General features: G+C 44.4%; 1 protein-coding gene across 6 annotated transcripts in view; it reads left to right on the top strand.

Moving 5' to 3' along the window:
- The window catches only part of CDK5RAP2 (CDK5 regulatory subunit associated protein 2), a 157,200-nt gene that overhangs the window by 24,759 nt on the left and 110,916 nt on the right, over nucleotides 1–21,525 (top strand). For all 6 annotated transcript variants that reach the window (XM_023755935.1, XM_014457880.2, XM_023755934.1 and 3 more), the window contains exons 5-11: nucleotides 2,540–2,616; nucleotides 8,446–8,569; nucleotides 11,286–11,440; nucleotides 16,093–16,255; nucleotides 17,345–17,398; nucleotides 18,253–18,372; nucleotides 21,018–21,110. In XM_023755935.1, the coding sequence (XP_023611703.1) occupies nucleotides 2,540–2,616; nucleotides 8,446–8,569; nucleotides 11,286–11,440; nucleotides 16,093–16,255; nucleotides 17,345–17,398; nucleotides 18,253–18,372; nucleotides 21,018–21,110 (786 nt within the window). The remainder of the gene's footprint in view (nucleotides 1–2,539; nucleotides 2,617–8,445; nucleotides 8,570–11,285; nucleotides 11,441–16,092; nucleotides 16,256–17,344; nucleotides 17,399–18,252; nucleotides 18,373–21,017; nucleotides 21,111–21,525) is intronic.

The following is a 21,525-nucleotide window of genomic DNA, read 5'->3' as shown; positions in this document are numbered from 1 at the left end:
GTCTAGAAAAGCAAGTGTGTGTGCGCGCGCGTGTGTGTGTGTGTGTGTGCGTGCGTGTATATATAAACCCCTTTTTATATAAATGCAAGCATGTTCTGTTCTGTATCTTGCATTTTTCCTTAACAATATCTTGGATATCTTTTCTTTATAGTGGCTTAAGAGCCTCTGTCTTCTTTAAAAATTGTTTTTAATCCTCACCTGAGGACATATTTCCCATTGAATCTAGAGAGAGGAACGGGGGTGGGGGGTGGGGGGGGAGGACAGAAGGAAGGGGGGGGGAGAGAGAGAGAGAGAGAGAGAGAGAGAGAGAGAGAGAGAGAGACATTAATGTGAGAGAGAAACATCAATCAGTCGTCTCCCATATGCATCCTGACTGAGGATCGACCCACAACCTAGGCATGTGCCCTGACTGGGAATTAAAGCTTCAACCCTTTAGTGTACAGGATGATGCTCCAACTAACCAAGCCACCTGACCAGGCTATTCTTTCTTTATAATGATATTTCATTTTATGCTAATAAGGTATCTTGATTTTTGGTTTCGAAATAATGATTTCCATGTATATAAGTTTATAACTTAAGGTGTTGGGCTTGTGAAAAATAGTCTAGTGGACACATTAGCTCTCTGTTCTTTTAAATTCGCTAGGCTGGAATGCCAGTTGATTCATCAGAAAGTATAGCACTCAGAATCTGTGCTATCAGCTCTTACACAGTTCTCTGCCCTTCTGAGACTGGCAAGGAATCCTCAGTTGAAGGGTGTTTCTGTTTTTTTCACAAAACCACAGTTGAAAACATTGTGCACTGTCACTCAGTGTCCTTTATCAAAGATCACTTTCTTCTGGAAAAAGTTCTGCTGTATGGATGACTTCTTTAGTTCCTGTTGTTTGGCGTTGAAGACAATAATACATTCTGAGCCTTGTCTTTAGGCTGCTCTCATTCGTTAGCTCGCTTAGTCCTAAAATTTCCCATGTCAGGTGGCTTACTGATTTTCATTTGCCACATGGGGAACTGAGAGGAGAAACCTTACATCCTCACATCCTGGGCTTGTGCTTCTGCAGACAGTTACAGGCTCACACTTCCAAGTTTCTGTTTGACGTTAGCATGAAGGCAGGCTGTGTCTGCTTTGTATAACAGGGTCCTCAGTGCTTAGCCCAGTGCTTGGCCCATCACAGGGACTGGTGAATATCTATGAAGTGAAGGAATGAATACATGAACATTTACTGACTACTACAGTTTCCTCTTGGTGAAGAGTGGAGGCAGAATTTGAACCCACGTCCTTCTGGTCTCAAGCCCATGACCTTTCCTTTCTGGCTGACTTCTCAACCTGGGTATATACTACAGCTATTTGGCTGAAAGGAGGGAGGGATGTCCTCTGAGATTATAAATTTTACTGGAAGTTTTATGTTTTTAAAAAATATTTTTATTAATTTTAGAGGAAGGGAGAAGGAGAGAGAGAAACATCAATGATGAGAGAATCATTGATCAGCTACCTCCTGCACAATACCTACTGGGGACTGAGTCCACAACCTGGGCATGTGCCCCTACTGGGAATTGAACTGGTGACCTCTTGGTTCATGGGTTGACACTCAACCACTGAGCCACACCAGTTGGGCTGGATGTGTTATTTTTATTTAAAATGATGAACATGTTTTGTGGAGTAGAATGTAAAATTGGCACGAGTTACTAAAATAAAACAGGAGCAAGATTTCAAAGGAAACCTAGATTTATAGCAGTTCTCTGCAAACCGTGCACCCATATCCCTGTTTCTACTATGTAAATTCATCTAATATTCCGTCTGGGATACATTTGTGGACTGGTTTGAGAAGGCATCCACTGCCCCAACTGTCTCACGTTGTGATCCACTTGCCAAAGACTCTGTCTTTGGATTCTCATGTGAATGATGAGTCCAAGGCCATGTGTGACTCCCTTCCTTCCAGTCAATTAAGAGGAAGATGGTTGGTTGGAGAACATTGTGGTGTCCCTTACTGACAGCTTGCCCTGCGTGGTTGTGGCTCTTTTGTAAGTGAATACCCTGAAATCTTAGATTGAAAGGAGATAGGCAATGACGAGTTCCCATTTATCCAGCCACATGTTTTATTTTTTTTAAGCTGTAAAATGTTTCCACTTCTACAACCAGGACATGCATGATGGTAAACAACCAGAAGTAATTGCCTTAGAATGGTAAAGGCAAACTGCGAAATTGCTTGTAAATTTGCTTGGTGGAGGGCAAACAATTTTTAAATCGGCCTCTCTTGTATGACATTTATGCCTCAATGTTTGAATGCTCTGGCTGTTAGAAGCTTGGAAAATTTACATAATTGTTCCAAGTCTTGAGAAATCCGGGGCTTTCTTTGGAGACCACCAGTGTTTAATAATTCCCTTTTCCCAGTGCCCTGAGGCTAATGAGATTTTGAATCTAATGGCTGCCTATTACGAGCATGGCGTAGTCAGTCCACGCTGAAAGCCGTTTCCCCACGGTAGACATTTGTTTGTCCTGTGTTTTTACACTGTTTCTTTTTCCCCCCCTAATCTCGTCTGAAAGAATATCGAGCTCAAGGTGGAAGTAGAAAGTCTGAAGCGTGAGCTCCAAGAGAGAGAGCAGCTGCTCATCAAAGCCTCGTGAGTACCTGTCATCCTGTCATAAGCTTGCGGGTAGCCCAGGGGTTCTGATGGTGGCGGCTAAGTGGGTCAGTGAAATAGAACCTTGTGCTTTCTAAGCCACTTGTTCTCCAGCTGGGCTCTGAGGAGGCTTCATTTTTATTTAATTATTTTTCAACAAACTTAAAATTTATAGGAAAATGAACAGATCTTGTACATGTAGCAGAATGAATTTTCACTAAGCAGACACACCTGTGGGGCCACCATCCTGATCAGAAACCAGCACATCACCAGCCCCCTAGAAGTCCCCTTTGTGCTCCGGGAACTTACCCTTCTGCCACAAAGATGACCACTTTGCTGACCAGTAGTATCACCTTTAGTTCTACCCCTTTTGAACTTTTTAGAAATGGAATCATATACTATGCATGCACCCTTATATGTCTGGTCCTTTTCCTCAATAATATATTTGTGAGATCCATCCAGATCTTAAAGTGTATCATTAACTCATTCATTTCTGTAAAAACCCTAGAGCCGTGGTCGGCAAACTGCGGCTCGAGAGCCACATGCGGCTCTTTGGCCCCTTGAGTGTGGCTCTTCCTAAGCCTTAGGAGTACCCTAATTAAGTTAATAACAATGTACCTACCTATATAGTTTAAGTTTAAAAAATTTGGCTCTCAAAAGAAATTTCAATCATACTGTTGATATTTGGCTCTGTTGACTAATGAGTTTGCCAACCACTGCTCTAGAGGTTTAAAGGGATTCTGAAGGCCCTGGCTTGACCTCGCATGTGTAGTATTTTCTGAGGGAATGAATGAATGAATGAATAAATGAATAAATGAATAAACCAGGTTAACACATTTTTAATTTTTGTTGTAGTTTTTTTTAGAGGCACATCACTCACCATTCTCTAGGCAGGGAGTCAAATCAACTTTACCAAGCCTGGAAGTCAGTAGTAGAATTCGGTTTGTTTTATACTCAGTGCCCTGCCTGCTGCAGGTCTTGACTTGGACTTGTTTTTAGTCAAGCATGTACATATGGAAGCCCAGACTCACCAAGGCTATGCACACTCCTCATGCCAGCATGCAAGGCAGAGTGCTTTGTATGCAAAGATTCTCCAAACTGCCCAAACTAGTGTTTAAGGCCCTTTGGTCTGATCTTATTTACCAGTTTATTCAGAAAATATTTATTAAGCAGCTGTTCTGTGCTGCACTGGCCTCAGCTCCTGAGGATGCAGTGGTGAGCCAGACAGGCACATGGGGCTTACATTCTAGTGTGACTGATGGGGATCAAATACTTCAATAATAAATATATCAACGCAAACTGGGAGAAGAGCTGTGAGAAAAATAAAGTGAGCTGTGAGAACTTATAGCAGCGGGAGTAGATACCTAAGTATATGTCTACGAGAGGCCTGGTGCATGGATTCGTGCACCAGTGGAGTCCCTTGGCCTGGCCTGTGGGGATCGGGCTGAAACCAGCAGTCTGACATCCCCCGAGGGGTCCCAGAGTGCAAGAGGGCACTCTGCAAAGTTGCTGTGGCTCAGTAGCTCTTGTATTGAGCGTCTGTCCCCCAGGTGGTCAGTGCATGTCATAGCTACGGGCCAGCCGGCCGGTTGCTTAGGCTTTTATATATATCAGGGGTCCTCAAACTTTTTAAACAGGGGGCCAGTTCACTGTCCCTCAGACCGTTGGAGGGCCAGACTATAGTTTAAAAAAAAAACTATGAACAAATTCCTATGCATACTGCACATATCTTATTTTGAAGTAAAAAAACAAAACGGAAACAAATACAATATTTGTATTTGCATGTGGCCTGTGGGCCGTAGTTTGAGGACCCCTGATATATATAGATAGATAGCAGGGAAGAGACCCTGAGGAAGTAGCATTTGAGATGAGGTCTGAGAGGTCAGTAGGAATTAATCAGGTGAAAGGGTGGTGAAAAGTGTTTAAAGGGAAAGAAATGTGCAGGTCTGAGGAAATAGAATCTGCCTAGGGGGCTCAGCCTCATCTTGCAGTGTCTGGAGGCCTGATTAGAGATTTTGGTCTTTATCCTAAAATCAAAGAAAAAACAATCATGGGTTTTAAGCAACTGATACAATTAGAGTTTTGTTTTCTAAAAGGTTGCTCTGGATGCTGAATGGGAAATGTTTGGTAGAGGGAGAGGGAGTGGAAGAGTGAGAAGGCTAGTACAGTAGTGTAGGTGACAGATTAGTGACGGAGGTAGATGGTGGATTGGAAAGACACTTAGGAAGCAAAATGAACAGGACTTGGTGGATGGGAAGGGAGCTGGCAAGGATAGGTTAGGGATCAGATCACGAGCTCTGTTTAAGAATGCTCACAGTGACTAGCTGCTCCAGCTTTCTCTCCACCAATTTTTAATCCCAAACACAGTTCACAGATACTAGAAAAGGTTCCTGGCTTCTCAGTCGTTCCTACATCCTAGGGCTTTTGTGCAGATGACCTGCCATAGGATACGCACACCGTCTACCACAGACCTGCTCAATGGCCTTTCCCTTGACCTCTACCTGCCCGGCACTTGGCAGTGTGTGTGTGATACAACCTTGTTGATGGAAAAATAGCTTTTATTAATGCCCTCAACTCCCTTTTTGAATTTTATGGTTGTTTTTATAGGTGGGGGTTGGGTGGTGGATATGGGAAAAGCCCCTGTTTTTCTCCAAAGAACTATAATTAGAACAGAAAGAGGAAACGTTGATGGTTAACAAGAGTAGCGAGAGTGGTGCTTATAGAAGTTCTCTTTTGTACTGGGTGGAAAGCTGGATTAGACCGCTTTCCTCTCCTTAGGTCTTGCTCTCTGTCTTGTCTGTTGGCCCAAATTCTATGAGGAAGGAAAGGGCAGAGGGAGGGAACTAACATTTATTGAGATCCTTCTTAGCCCCTAACCCTGTGCCTGGCACTTGACATGCTTTATGCATCTGACTTTACAGCAGTTCTGTGAGGCAGCCAGTATTCCCATTTGAGCGAAGAGGAAACAGAGCTCAGGGGAGTGAGGGAACTTGCCCAAGTTGGCAACAGAGTTGGGGCTGATCTGGCTCTGGAGCCCACTCTGCCTCGCTGTGAAGTAAACATATATGTTCGCTGATTTTCCATTGTTCTGTTTTTCAGTTACCATAAGGGGACATTAAAACCAAAAGCAGACATATTGGCAGGAGTGAATTTTATCTCTGTAGCTTTAAAACACAAACAAAAATAATAATTCCATTAGTAGAGGAAAATTGCACCATACTGCTGAGTATAAATTTTATTGCTACAGTAACTGTAAAATACAAAGATGATAAATGAAAAGTTGGAACATTTATTATTGGGTGTATATTTTATTGGTATAACTAAAATGCAAACAAACTGAATAATGCCGTTACTTGTTAAAAATTATAGTCGGCCTTTTGACAATGTGTGTGATGCTGACTGTAAAACACTAAGGTTTGATCTGGGCGGACAGGAGGGAGCCAGTATATTTGCACCCGCTGGGTGGAGTGGAGGGTAGGGGAGGGGTAATGGAGCCATTTGCTAGAGGAGGCTCTATGAAGCCCAAGGGCTAAAACATTAGTGGTGGCTCGAGGAAATTGAGGACTGGAAAATTCGGTATCCAAGGCTCAGGAAGGGAAAGCTTCTTTTCTAGAATTCTTTTTTATTTTTAAAATTATTCTTGATACTATTACAACTGTCCCCCATTTCCTCCCCTTTAGTCCAGAATTCTTGCAGCCATGTAGAATGCCCTCTTGAGAAGTGGCAGAAATGATTGTGAGTCATGTGAACCCCCTACAGTACTGGTCAAGAAGTGAGCTGAGGGACGGGGCTCAGGACGCTTGGTGGCATTAATCAGGAAGTGGCAGCTTTGGTCTTAGTTCAGGCCAGTGGACGATCTGTTCTCAGCTGGGACACCAGCAGAGGATAGAATGAGGCCGCTCAGCATCTTAGCAGAGGCAGCGCTGTGGTGGCCGCGGGGACCACAGGCTGTCCTGCAGCACTCAGATCAGAGAGGAAGGAGCCCCGTGCTTTGGCCGCTGCATGTGCTAGCACATTAATTCTAAGAGGGCATCACTTCATTTTTCAAATGAGGAAACTGAGGTGAAAGAGGTAATTTACCCAGAGTCACACTGAGGCCATAATAGAGTACAAATTTGGAAGCAGATCTGTTCTGCTTCAGAGCCCATGTTCTTTCTTCCCAATTGTCCACATCGAATTCCATTAAAATGATATCATGACACTGGGGCCTTGTGAAGGCTCGTTGGTGAAAGGAAACAAGATATGAATAAAGCCTTTATTTGCAGGCAGTTCATGTCTGAGGCTTGGACAGCAAGTATGGCCCTCTTGACTTTCCATTGTTCTCAGTCAAAAATTCACATGGCCCGTGCATGTGCATGTCTGATCACATGGCTCTTGGTCGGAAAAGTCTTGCATACCCCTAACGCAGGGCTTGGGAGGCTGGTGGTGAATAGATTTGTCCTATTGCAGTTTTCTGAGAAACCAGCTTTAGGTGGAGCCATTTCCTTATATTATTCTGCCTTCTGGAAACCCACAATCATTTTAGAAACCCAATAGAACTGCTCTGAGTACAGGTCTCCCAAATTCATATCTGACACTGTTTTTCTTCTGGGGAGAAGCAGATGAAAGGCATCAGTGGTTGTAGTCCTCTGTCTGATTTCGGTGTGCCATCCCCACCACTGCCTGTCAGGAGGACAGAATGTTTATTCCGTGGTGCCACAGTGATGTGAAGTCTGCATTTCATGTTAGAGTAACACGAAGTGTGGGCTGCTTGCGTGCTCTCTTCTCCTCATGCCCTAAGTAGTAGTTAGTGCTCACACATAGCAGTGTGCTGTATTTAAAATGCTTTCCCTCCAAGCCCCAGCCAGGTAGCTCAGTTGGTTAGAGCATCGTCCTGATATGCCAAGGTTGTGGGTTCAGTTCTGATCGGGACACATGCAACAATCGACCAGTGAATCCATAAATAAATGGAACAACAAATCGATGTTTCTCTTTGTGTCTCTGTCTTTCTCTCTCTCTCTCAAAAATTAATAAATAAAATTTAAAAATAAAATAAAATGCTTCCCCTCCTGCTGAAGCATACCAACCTTTATCCCTCAGATTCATTTTGTTACATACTTTCTGTGTACATTGGTTTGTCAAGTCAGCTCTCCACCTTTCCTACCACTGGTGGAGGTGTGCTTTGTTGGAAGTTTCCTGGTGGGAAACTTGGCAATAGCTGTCAAAAAAGTCTTAAAAGAATACTTACACTTTGACCCTATAATTCCCTTTCTAGGAATTGACCCTAAGGAAATCACTGGATAGTTTACATACAAGGATGCTTTTTCATCACAACATTGCTTATACTAGTAATAATAAACAATAACACTGACATTTGTTGAATACTTTGTTGAGTACTTTGGCCACTGTTCTCAGAGCTTTGTAAGTGTTATCAGACAAATATATAAAATCAGAAGCAATTTAAATGTTTTAAAAATAGGGGTTGATTAAATATAGTACATTTCATATAGCAAATTATTATGTAGTCAAATGATACACATTTGTATTTATTGACACAAAGGTGTTTTAGTGTGTTAAGCGATAAAATCGTGATGATGTATAGATGATGCTTACTTTGTTTTTAAATTTGTATTTTTATTGACTCATAATTGACATTTAACATTGTACAAGTTTAAGGGGTACAACATGTTGATTTAATACATTTATATATTGTATGGTCAGTGTTTTTGAGTTACAAATATTAATTAAAATAAAAAAGAAGCTCAGCACAGGCCCATGGGGGGATTTGTTGTTTCTTGGGGTGATTAAAATCACTACCTGACTGTCATCCTTATTTGCCTCATTTTGCAGCAAAGCAGTTGAGAGCCTCGCTGAAGGAGGCGGCTCAGAAGTTCGGCGGGTGAAAGAGGATGCTCAGAAGAAGGTGCAGCAGGTCGAAGATCTCCTAACCAAAAGGATATTCCTTTTGGAAGAGGCAAGTCTGGAGACCCCGTGGAGAGTATGTTTCTTTCAGTGGGTTAATAACGGAGTGGGCAGAATTGTGTTTCTTTCCTCATAAACTTCCGCAGACATGAGAGCCATCCTCATTGAATATCTCTGGGGTTCCAGCTCCATCAGAGACGCTTGGCATAAAGAATTTATACCCTTTCACCCTGAAAACTGGCCATTATTATTTTATTTCTATAGATGAGGACACTGAGGTATGGAGAGAAATGCTAACCAGTCCAGGTTTAATCCTGCATTTAAATGTAGACTGCTGTCTCTAAACCCCGTGTTCTTGCCACACCACTCTTCTTATTATCTAGTTTAGTGCCTTTATTTCACTGAGGAGGAAACTTTGGCCCAGAGAGGGAAGCCACTCACCCAACATTAGCTAGGCCTGGAACCAGATTTTCTGACTTGTAGGTCATTGTGTGTCCATGCAGTCCCGCCCCGCGTGTCCAGCCTCCACGCCACCATCCACTGGTGTTGACTGAGGACCTGTCTGGAGGCTCTGTATGTAGCTCCTCCTCCTGATCCCAGTCAGATGCTTCCTAGGTATTAAACAGGTTTCCTCCATTAAAGCTAATATTAAGTAAACTAATTATTTAGTTCTTGGTCTTTGAAGTCTGTTGTTTCATCTCACTTTTTCTACCTGAAACCTTGATTTTTCTAAGCAGGTAGGAGGAGAAATAGCACCAAAAAGCGTTTCTGGATACAAAGAGTGAATACATTTGTACTGTAATTTGCAGCTAACAATGGCCTTTTTCAGTCATGATGTTCAGTTCAGCCCTTGTTCATGAGCGTGTATAGATATTAGGTCGATCATATGGATGAGGAAATAGGCTCAGAGAAGGGGAGAAAGTAGTCCTCGTCATTAGTAGTAGAGCTGGGACCAAAAGAAGGGGCTCTGAGCCCAAGTTCTGAATTTTAGTTAAGATGACTGTGAGACTGCCCTAGCCCATTTGACTCAGTCGGCTTGTGGACCCCAGGGTCCCGGGTTTGATTCCGGTCAAGGGCATGTACCTTGGTTGCAGGCTCCTCCCTTGCCTGGGCCCTCCTTGGGGTGCGTGCGGGAGGCAACCAGTCAATGTGTTTCTCTCACATTGATATTTCTCTCTGTCTTTCCCTCTCTCTTCCACTCTCTAAAAAATCAATGGAAAAATATCCTCGGGTGAGGATTAAAACAAACAAACAAACAAACAAGATGATAGTGAGACTTTTAAGAGACTTAACCTAATCTTGCTCATTCATCTTATTTTTCCCAGTAAGTGCCCCCCAGTGTGTTGGGCTGCCAGTGTAACTGACAGTGCTGGGTTCAGTCCCTGTTCTGTCACTTACTAGCTTTGTCACCTTGGATAAAGCATTTGCCTTCCCTGAGCCTTTGCCTCTGTAAAACGAGGCTAGTGATACCTGCTTGGCTAGTAATTGCAATAACAACAGCAGTACTAACAATTTGTGGAGGGCTTACCACATGTGAGCACCCTTCTCAGCGTTTTACATATATTGACTTAGGTAATCCCCTCAGCAAACCTAGGAGGTAAATGCTATATCATCCTTTAACAACAGAAAGAAGAACATGATGACCAGCAGAGTGGCTGAGTCACTTGCTTAAGGTGACACAGGCAGTAAGTGCCTGGTGGTCTGGCTGCAGAGCCTGCATTGTAAACTGCAGTAATCTGTCTCTTTATGTCAGTGTTTAGGCTTGAGTGAGAATCAAAGAAAATATAAACAGAGCTTCTTGTAAAGCCTGGCATTAAGTAAGCTCCCACTGAATAATAGGCTTCGTTGTTTGTTGTCTCAAAATATTGGGAAATGATTTTTCCCAGCTGTCATTGAGATTGACAGGCACGCCTCTTGGGGAGACAGCGTTCAGGAGGCCCAGGAGGGAAAAGGTGGGGAGGAGGAAGTCACATTTTTCTTGAGTTTCCCGTGATGCAGCAGGCACTTGACAGAGCCTCACAACAATTCTCTGACGAGATGGTCATTAGGAAGCTGGGTCTCAGAGAGGTTAAGTGACTATCCAGGGTCACACAGCAAATAAGTGGGAGCTGGGTTTTGAACCTAGTTTGATTTGACTTTCATCTTTGTGATGCAGTCAGAGGCAGTTGGCATGAGCAGTCAGAGATGCCCATTGACTCCGGGTCACTTTCATGAGCAGCAGGGCCTTTTCCCCTAACACAGACGCTGCCTGCATGATTTAGATAATTTCCTCGTCAGCCTCTCTGAGTGCTCAGGAAGAACATAGAGTTTTTCACCACCTAAATCACTTTGGAGATGGAGAAAATGTACTTAGAATTGTATCGTCATTATCTGAAAAAACCCCCACAAAAAACGGGGCGGTGGGGTGTGGAATGAATTTGTGTGGAGATTGTGGTGACTCTGGAATTCATGTATGTTTAAGTATTGAGAGGTACGTTACTCCTTGTTCTCATTGAGCTGTAAATATTGATCTGATTTTTCAAAACCACAACAGTTCTTATATAGTTGAGTCTTTTCCATTGGAAATGCCTATTACTCTTCAGGATACAAGAAGGAAAGATGGCTGGCAAATGTATTTATTACTGATTCTCCCCATGTAGAGTACAATTCAGGGAGGGGAAATGTGCCGGAGAAAAAGTCATAAATATTTATATTTTAATCCAATTTCCTTTCAAAGTGTTCCCAATTGTATTGAAAAATTGCATCAAATGCATTTAATTTAACTCTAGGATGTGAAAGCCGCCCAAGCAGAACTGGAAAAGGCCTTTGCAGGGACAGAAACGGAGAAGGCTCTTCGGTTGAGCTTGGAAAACAAGCTTTCAGAGATGAAGAAGATGCACGAGGGGGACTTGGACATGGCTCTGGTCCTGGAAGAGAAAGACAGGTCTGGCTCTTGTCCCTGTGATACCCTGGCAGTCATTTATCTGGCAGTCCTTTTCCCACCCCTTTCCTACTGGTTCCCCACAGTAAGGAAACTAGGAATGTGAGGACAGAGAGAGAGGTAGTAGATAGAAATTCATGCTGGAATTTGCTACTCAGGTACTAAATTTAGCATTCAGTTTTGGCTGTAAGCTTCCTGGTAGTCAAAGGAAAGAGGGAAAAACCATCTTGATGGACATAAGATTCACATTGTTCATAAAATAAAACAAGTTAGTAACTCAGGAGACGCCCAGTTTTACTTGACATTGTTTAGACACTTCTCTTGTGGATCTTCTTGTAGGGAACAGTTAATGTCTACATCCCCACAATAAATACCAGTGCAGTTTGTGTGACCTGTTTCTGGCATGTCTTTTAATGTGGGCTGAGGGCCCAGGTTTGTACAGTGCAAGGGGCCAAAACAATGCACACCAAGTACAGAGCTCTTTGATGGTCCAGGAATAAAATGTGTGCTGTTTGGACTAAGGTGTCAGAACTAGGGATGGAGAAGAATAAGATATTTAGAAGGTAGAGTCAATCACATGTTGGCTTGAAGGGCTTGGTGGCGTATTGGATTTGGGGCTGAGGGAAAAGGCTGCCGAGATACTCCCTCACCCAGATGAGCAGTGGTGGGATGGTATTGCAGTTGGCTGAGTGTGGGACAGAAAGGGAGAAAGATGTTTTTGGGTAGAGGGGGTGGGAAGATGAGCTTTCAGTTGGGACATGTTGGGTTGAAGGATTGTGCTAGCCAAGAGGAGAGTCCAGGCGGTACTTGGGAATACAGATCAAGGCCCAGATTAGAGGAGATAAACATTCATTCATTAGCCACCTACTGAGCATGGCCTGGGTTGGGTGCCAGGAATGCAAAGGGGAGCACTGTCTTCCTTATAGGGAGTTCCCAAGTGTAGGAGGGGACAGATGTAAAGGGAAGATGGTGCTGGAGGTAAGTTCAGGGTTCTGTGCTGTGACAGAGGGGAGGGAGCTCTGCTTGGGTGAGGAGCAGGGAAGGCTTCTCAGAGGAGGAGTGCTGGGAGTTGGGTGAGGAAGCCTTGCCACGCGAGGGAACGGCAAGTGCAAAGGTGTGGAGTCTGGCTCATTTCAAGGTAATTACAGAGGAAAGTGGTCCCCGATGAGACTTGGATTCTCATCTGTTTGGAAAAGGGAATTTGGGAAGGATTAATGCTTGTTGAGTTCTTACCAGCCCAAGCGGTGGGGTCTCCATGGACGTGGGTAGTCAGGTCAGGGCCTTGTGAAAGGCTTCGTCTTCCTGGGGTTTCCTAGAGTCTGGCTGCATAGGGACAGAAACCTGAGTTGTCAGCACTGCGAATGCGGCTGTCCCAGGGGTAGGTGTGTCCCAGCCACACTCCCAGAGACCTAAGAGCAGCCAGATGCCTACTCAGGGTTCCTGCTCGCTCTGGGCGCGGCCCTCTGGTGGAGCTCTCCTGGGTCTAAGGCAGCCGTGGGCAAACTACAGCCCTTGGGCTGGATCCGGCCCGTTTGAAATGAATAAAACTAAAAAAAAAAAAAGACCGTACCCTTTTATGTAATGATGTTTACTTTGAATTTATATTAGTTCACACAAACACTCCATCCATGCTTTTGTTCCGGCCCTCTGGTCCAGTTTAAGAACCCATTGTGGCCCTCGAGTCAAAAAGTTTGCCCACCCCTGGTCTAAGGTCAGTGTGTCCTCCCTGAAGGCAGGCCTATCTAGGAAGCTAAATCCATGTGAGAAGGTGAGTGCTGAGCAAAGAATTGGAATAAGGGTCTCCGTCATGCCCTGGTGAGGTGGATCCAGATTGGCCACACAGATTGGCCCGCCTTTGGGCAGGGCCCTCACGAGGATGTCCTTGTCTTTCTGGGCCCCCACCACCCTTTTCAAAGGTGTGCACTTTAGCTACTTGATTTCCTTCAATCTGACCTTGAAGTTAGTCTGTATCTTTAAGGTAGTTGACAGTGAAGAGCCCTGCAGTCAAGTTTGGCCTTTGGATGTTTTATCTGTTTGTGTTTTTTTTAGAGTTTAACTAAAAACATCTAATTTTATGTAAGAATCTGAATTTCCAGATTCTCTCGCAAACCTGAGAGGTGTGGGAGGATGGGCCGTGGTATTGCTGGGGTGCGGCCGCTCCCTCAGGTGGCCCGGCGCTCCTGCTGGGCCGCAGTCCGAGCAGGCCTGCCCCGCTCATTTCCATCCCTAGCTGCACCTTGCTGTAAGGACCTAAAAAAAGAGTTTTATCGAGGTGGAAGGTACACACAACGCAACACATGCGTTTTCGAGTACAGTTTGGTGCCTTTACCTCTCCAGTGGATTATATGATGATTTCAGAGTTGAGCCCCTAGAGGGCACTCTTACTTCTCTTTCCTAGTTTTGGGGGGTGTTGTATTGACCCTGCCAGTTCTCGCTGTATCCAGTTGTCTTAGTCCATTTGGTGCCATAACAAAATAATACACACTGGATCGCTTATAAATAATACCTTTATTTCTTACAGTTGTGGATGCTGGAAGTCCAAGGTCAGGGTGCAGCGTGGTTAGGTGAGGGGCCCCTTTAGGTCCTCTTTCTCGTTGTGTCCCCGCCTGGCAGAAGGACCAAGGGATCTCTCTAGAGCTTCCTTTATAAGGCATCACTCCAATTTACGAGAGCTCCACTGTCATGACCTTGTTTTCTCCCCAATGCGTCCCAAATGACACCTCCTAATGTCAACATTTTTGGGGACACACGATGTTCAGACAGTGCGCCAGGTGCTTGAGCTGCTTTTGGCTCCCTCCTCACCTGCACCCGGGCACCTATCCTCTTTCTGCCACAGTAAGTTGCTTTTTAGGCTTAGCTACAAACACTCTTAAGGTCTTTTGACAAAATGCTAATCACTGAATGCTAAAAAAAGTACTAATTATAGCAACTGTCACTTGTTGAGTTCTGCCATATGCCTGGAGCTGTGGAGGGCCCTTTTAAAAAGCTTATCTCCCTCCCACTAAGCAAGTTATCCCCACTTCCCACTAAGCAAGTTATCCCCACTTTATAGCTGAGGAGATGCAGGCTTAGAGCTGAAATAATTTGACTGTTGTCAGGGAACAGTTAATAGAGGGAATTTGGTGGCCTCGGGGTGTCGACTGGCAAAGCTTCCCCGAGAATAATCCCTAATGAAGTCTGGTGTATGATGGGTGTCTAGCAGGTGGAGGTGGCGGTGGAGTTGTTAAGGGCACTCTAGGTACAGGAGCTGTGGGAACAAAGGTCTAGAGCAGGGGTGGGCAATCTTTTTGTGAGTGCGTGCCAAAACCAGCAAAATCTCTGACTCAAAATTCTTCTGCGTGCCAGCCCTAATTTTTTGAGAACATGTTACGCCTACTTGATATCTCTTAAGGTGTACGTATGTGAAGAACTTTGAAGAAATAATAAAATTCATTTGAGCGACAAAAACACAGTATATGATGATGAAAAATACATTTATTTTTTAATGTATACATGTACACTGATAGTCCGACAGAAAACTTTATGACTCTGTTTGATATTATCAGTGGGACTTTTTCTGCTGCATCACTGATGACAGAGATTTTACATCAGGTTTATATTTCGTGACCTTCAGAGATATGCACGAGCTACTACTTTCATCCGTCAGGTCAGGCTACTCCTATTACGAGACTTAACAAAATTCATCACTGAGAACAAAGATTCACAAGCGTATGTGGATGAAACCAAAACACTGGTCGGATCTAGGAAGGCAGGGAGAGTTAAGGCAGAGGCATAGAAATTGCTCTTCCCCTCTCTCATCAATCCATGTCTATGGTCTTTAAGATAACTTGTTATGTAAAATTATTTATTTATCTAAGATGCACCTACACTGAATTTATCTGAAAAATAAACAAGTCGATATTAAGAAAAAAATTGTAAATGGAAGATTATAAGAGAGGGTTTCGCGTGCCAGCAAAAGTTACTGGTGTGCCGTGTTTGGCATGCGTGCCATGTTTGGCACGTGTGCCAGGGGTTGCCCACCCCTGGTCTAGAGGCCCAGCACAGCCTGGCTTCTGGAGAGATCTGGAAGTGTGGCTCCCGAGGGCGATGGGGGGTGGGGTGGGGGGTTTTTCCTGTGAGAGGTGATGCCGAAGCTTCAGCAGGGCCTCTGATCTCGGCCCTAAAAGCTCGGGCTCCACTGCCTGCCCAGGAGTTTTTTCTTCATCTTGAAAGTCAGTATATTTTAAACTTTGCCCTGAGACGCCTCGGAGAGACGTTCTTTGTTTTTCACATTTACCAGAATATTTCTGCTTTATCGGTCATGTTTGTTTAGCCTTCAGTGCCAGATTTCTTTTGGAGAGAAGATTTCTTGGCTGGAAAAATTTAGTAATCCACAGCTGTCAGTGGTGGGGACCGTTGAACGATCAAGCAGGGGTGTGACTCAGTCAGACCATAGTCCAGTAGCTCGGAGGGTGGATCGCCCGGGGCCAGGCTGGAGGTGAGGAGACAGTTAATGTCACACAGATTCTGGCCCTTAGTCTCCGATGCGATTTCGTTCATGTTCAGTCACTGGACATGTCTACTTTGAAGATGTCTGGCCCCATTTTCTACCTCCTCCTGCTCCACTGAGCTGAGAGAGCAGTGTGGAATTAATATTGAAATCTGTTCTCTTTTAGACTGATTGAGGAGTTGAGGCTGTCTTTGAAGAGCAAAGAAGCTTTAATTCAGCGCCTGAGAGAGGAGAAATCTCAGATGGTGCCTGCTGCTGAGAATGTGTCATCTGGAGAGCTCCGAGGGCTTTCTGCTGCTCGCAGGGCTGAAAAGGAGAGAGAAACCGTGGTGAGGCCACAGGACGTGGAGGGGACTTTAGTTAGCACACCAGACTGCACGGGCCATGGGACGCACATGCAGGCCCCTGGCTCACCCACAGTCTGCTTCTGAATATCATCGCCCTGTCAGCTGAGATCAGCAGAAACTTCCTGTCAGGGGCCTGGCATATTTTTTCCCTCCAGCTTTGTGTTCACAGAGTTGGTTAAAAAACCGGTCCATACCTGCTTGCCTCTGTTTTATGATGTGTTCATTTGCTGTTGTCTGGGGACTTGATCTTATTTTCATCCTTTGGATTTTCTTAGGATAAAATTGTGTTACTTTCTCATTTCACCTTTTGTGGTTAGAGGCAGCTTAAGGCCAACAGTGTTCTGAAACTGCAGAGGCAGTGGGGACAGGCAGCTGCCCTGTCGGGTGTGCTGCACACAAAGAGACTCCGTGTGCCCTTCATCTCATCCGCCTGCACACCTTCCAAGGCTGGGATCACGGTCCCTCATTGAGTTTAGAAACAGGCTCAGCTCAGAGTTGTTGTTATATTTTCCTAGGCTCTAAGAGGTGGGTTACTAGCACTGATCCCAAAGCCTCCCGGGACCCCTCCCCACACTAGGCGGCCTCCACAGCAAGCTCTTTTGAAGAGGGTGGGCACGACCTGGAAGGGCAGGTAGGCCTAGTCAGGCCTTCCCATTCCTGTGGGACCACGGGTGCTGCTGCATGTGGTATGTTCACCTTAGAGACATTCTGGATGCTCATGGAAGTCTTGGCTTCGTTAGGGAGCAGGGTCTCCTTTGTCCCTAACACAGCAGTGACTTCCTTAGCCTCACCTATGAGTTTCAGGCTGCTGCTTTGTCTCCTGCTTCTTTGAACCCTGTCTCACTTCCTTGGCCCTGTCCTTTCGAAGGCCCTTTTCATTGTCCAGTCGCCCCTTGGTTTACTCTCTATGGGGCTGGTGGTCATCTTTACATTTTTCTTCACTTGGGTGGGACTTTGGGTGAGTTCCACAGCCGGGGGAACAGCAAGTAAATGAGGTGCTCATTCTAATTGTTCGGGGAAAGCTATTGGATTATGGGTCCCTTCTGGGCACCAATTAATGTCTTTTCGTAGGCTGCACAAGTGGAGCGCCAGACGGAGAGAAATCGCTTTGAAGAGAGGATCCAGGTATGTTGATACAGTTTTAAAAATGTGTTGAAGATTTATCCTTGCCTCTTGCTTTATTCTGAGTGCAATAGATAATTCTGTGTGGCAATAGCTGTCACTCATTGAATGCTACTCTCTGCCAGTCAAGCTTTAGGCACTGTGGAGAGGGGTTCTCAGTCTTTGTAATAACTCCGTGAAGCAGGCATGCCCATCGTGCAGATGTGACATGTGAGGCTCAGAGCGGTGAGGTCCCTACCCAAGGTCACGTAGCTTGGAGTATAGCAGAGATTCAGACTTGCCAGTCTGACTCCAAAGCCCTTGCTCCATGGTCCCTCAGTCTCAGCAGCTGGCATTTGTGTAGCACCTGCCGACTTAGAAAGTGCTTTCACATCCATTATCTCATTTGATCCTCACGACAGCCTGGGAGGGAGGCAGCAGTGAGTATCTTTAGACGTGAATTCAGACTATAAATGTATATGTTCAGTCTCCATCAAACCAAATTCTCTGCTAGCTTTTGTAGCATTAAGGAATGATATTAATGATCTGTTATTTCCCCCCAAATAACTGGTATGATTTCAAAGACTCTGATGTGACTGTATTCAACTTCCAGAAGGCATTGGAGTCCTTCCTGTAGGAATAGCTGTCATCTTCTTAACTGATCTGCTCCCCTTCCTTTCACCCAGCCCTGTTGCCGTGAGCGGTAATACAGTAACTTGGAGCTGATGCCACTACATTCAGCTCTACTTGGAGACATTAATCACAGGCTGACAGGAATAAGATAGAATAACTGCATTTGAGTGTGCTCTTAAAGATATATACTGTGCATTTTGGTTGGAACACATCAACTTAGTGAATCTTTTTCTAATCTAATTTAGGCACTTCAGGAGGACCTGAGAGAGAAGGAAAGAGAAATTGCTACAGAAAAGAAAAATAGTTTAAAGAGGGATAAAGCCATTCAGGGTCTAACCATGGCATTAAAGTCCAAGGAAAAAGAGGTATGTCTGCTAGATCTCAAGTGAGATTTTTCTTTATTAGCTTCTGTGCCTGGCCTGTCCTTCCCTGATTTTTTAGCTTTAAGGAAAAAGTTTGTAAAAGAGCTGAGATGACTGTAGAAAGTGGGGTAGGGATCCTGTAGTCAATTAGAAGTTCTTTTGGAATGTCTAATCCAACACTGTCCAATGCAAATATGTGAGTTACATATGTAATTTTAATTTACTAGTAGCCACATTAAAAGAAGCAGATATATTTGCTAATATATATGATAAATATCATTTCAACATCCAATCAACAGAACAAAATTAATAAAGAGGTATTTAACATTTATTTTTTTATTTTTTGTTAATCCTCACCTGATTATATTCCATTGATTTTTAGGGAGAGTGGACGAGAGAGGGAAATACAGCGAGAAACATTGATATGAGAGAAACACATTGATTGGTTGCCTCCAGACCAGGGCCTGGGCCGGGGAGGAGCCTGCAACCAAGGTACATGCCCTTGACTGGAATCAAACATGGGTCTCTTTGGTCTGCAGGCTGATGCTCTATCCATTGAGTCAGACCTGCTTAGGGCTTTAACATTTTAATAAATCTGAAGTCCAGATATGCTTATAAGCACATCTCAAGTCAGACTAACCACATTTCAAGTGCCCAGTAGCCACAGGTGACTTGTGGCTACCGTATGGGACAGTGCAGGTCTAATCTTTTGAAAGACAACAGAAAATGGAGATACAGGAGTTTTGCGGGGGCAAGGCCAAGGTAGTTAGATAGGTACGTGGGCTGTTGTCTTTGGGACCCAAGGTGGTGGCTGGTGATTCTGTGCTGTTTTCTTGTCATTGGTGTAGGAATCTTGTGTCTCAATTGGAGGCACAGAAACAGAGAAGCAAAATCTAGCTGTGCTCACAAGCCTAGTGGGGAAGAAAGACAATGAAGGTGTTGTGATTGAGGGAAGCGTAGGCCTGTGAGGCGGGGCAAAGGGGTCCTAATCCAGATTAGGGTTGGGAAGGGGGGCTGGTGCTTCGAGGAGCAGGTGTTTGAGCTGAATCTTAAAGGATGAGTAGGTGTTGGTTGGGAAGGAGGACAGAAAAGAGGAGGCCATTTCATACAGAGGGGAGAACATTGGTCAGGCATTCAGTGGGGAAAGAGCCTGATATGTTTTTGTGGAACCAAAATCAGTTTGAGGTCATCAGAGCATCAAGTGCAGAACTTAAGTGAGGTGAGAGAAGAGGCTGGAGAGGTTGCCAGGGACCAGTGGTGGTGGTGGATCTATTCATGTTTCACTGCTTGGGTGACACTCCACTGAAAACTCTTAAGTGGGATAGGTGTGATCACATTTGCATTTTAGCCAGGTCTCTGCCTGTATCCAGAGAGTGGGTTGTAGGAGGGAGAGAATAGATGCAGGGAGGCCAGTAGCCAAGGTGAGAGCCACCTAATTCAGAAAGGCTGCATTAGAGCAGTGGTCACAGCAAGCAAGAGTGGTGGGGTGGGGCTAATTCAGGAAATAAAATTAGAAACAATTAATTAAAAGTATATGACTATGCTGTATAGCTGACACAAATATAAAATAATATTGCATGTCAACTCTAATTGAAAATAAAATAAAAATTAAAAATACAATCTAAAAAAGAAATAATTAATTAAAGATTAGAAGTAGGAATGGAGAGAAGGACCAATCCAGGATGACTTCTGGCCTGCACCACTAGAGAGATGGTCTTGCCACCAACTCAGCATGGAAAATGGAGGATGATGGTGGGATGGGAGGTAGTGATGGAAGTGATGAGACTTTTAGAAAGTATTGACTTTGAGGAGTCTGTGGACCATCCAGGTGAGATGTCCAGGAGACGATAGATCTGCAAGTCTAAAGCTTGGAGAGAGAGCTCATTAGGCCTGAAGGTATAGATCGGAGAGTCCCTCTTCAACAGATGTGAGTTAAAATTCTGAGAGCTGATCACCTTATCCAGGGAGAGTGTAGAGCGGGAAAGAAGACTGAAGATTGGACCACAGGGGACATCAGAATTGAAGGTACAAGAAGAGGAATACACAAAGAAGACGGAAGAAGGAGTGGCTGTAGAAAATGAAGCCAACCAGGAAACTGGTGCTGAAGAAGCTAAAGGAGAGAATGAGTTTGAGTAATCACCACTGTCAGATGCAGCAGAGAGCTGGTTCCTAGTAATAGTAGCTGTAGTTTGTGTTGGAGTTCAGGGCCCAGTGGTGGAGCAGTTCTGGGTGCTGGCAAAGTCCAGGTGTAACTTGGTAGCTATTGGCTGTCTCTGGGTAGATGGGAGTAGCCAGGCTAGGTTGTTGGGTGGCTCATCTATATGACAATAATAATTATAGTGACAGTATGAGCCAAACATGGTTTTAGCACCACTGCACATTACCTCGTCAACAATGCTAGGTTAGGTGAGCAATGGTATCTTCATTTTATAGGTAAGGGCATTGAGTCTCAAAGAGATTAACTTTTGTGCCTTGAGTCATCCAGCTAGTAAACAGCCAAACTAGAAATCCCACTTTTCTGACTTCAGGCTTTTTCTGACTACAAAGCCCTTGATTATAAGCACAATCCAGCTGTTAAAGCGGTTGGGCCATGGGAGATAGGAGGAGCCCAGTTGCACACTTGGCTGCTAGTCCTTATTTTTACCCAGGTTGAAGAACTTAACTCTGAAATCGAAGAGCTCAATGCTGCCTTTGCTAAAGTCAAAGAGGCCCGCCAGAAACCAGAGACTCAGAAAGTCCAGGTAAGTGTTCAGGGTGAAGAAGTTCTCTCTTTGATCCTTTCTCCTGCTGAGGTCAGGACTTCATAGCTGAAAGGAATGGAGGAAAACTCAGTGGTCTCTAATAATAGAACCATCATTCTACTTAAACTGGCCCGGCCAGAGTGGCTCACTTGGTTGAGCATTGTCCTGTGCTCTGAAAGGGGTTGATCAATGCCCAGTTGGGACACATATGGAAGTCAGCCGATCAATATTTCTCTCTCATATCAATGTTTCTCTCTCTCCCTCTCCCCCCGCTTCCTCTCTCTAGTCATGTCCTCAGTGAGAATTAAAAATAAATAAATATATATATAAAATAGTTTTTTAAAAAATTATTATCTAATGAACAAAATAAACTGATGAACAAAGAAGATCCAGTGACATAGAAGCATGGAACAGA

The sequence above is a fragment of the Myotis lucifugus genome, unplaced genomic scaffold (assembly GCF_000147115.1).
Source record: "Myotis lucifugus unplaced genomic scaffold, Myoluc2.0 scaffold_87, whole genome shotgun sequence".
In the NCBI taxonomy this organism is placed as follows: Eukaryota; Metazoa; Chordata; class Mammalia; order Chiroptera; family Vespertilionidae; genus Myotis; species Myotis lucifugus.
Note: the sequence above shows the minus strand (reverse complement) of the source record. Positions and strands in the feature narration are given on the sequence as shown.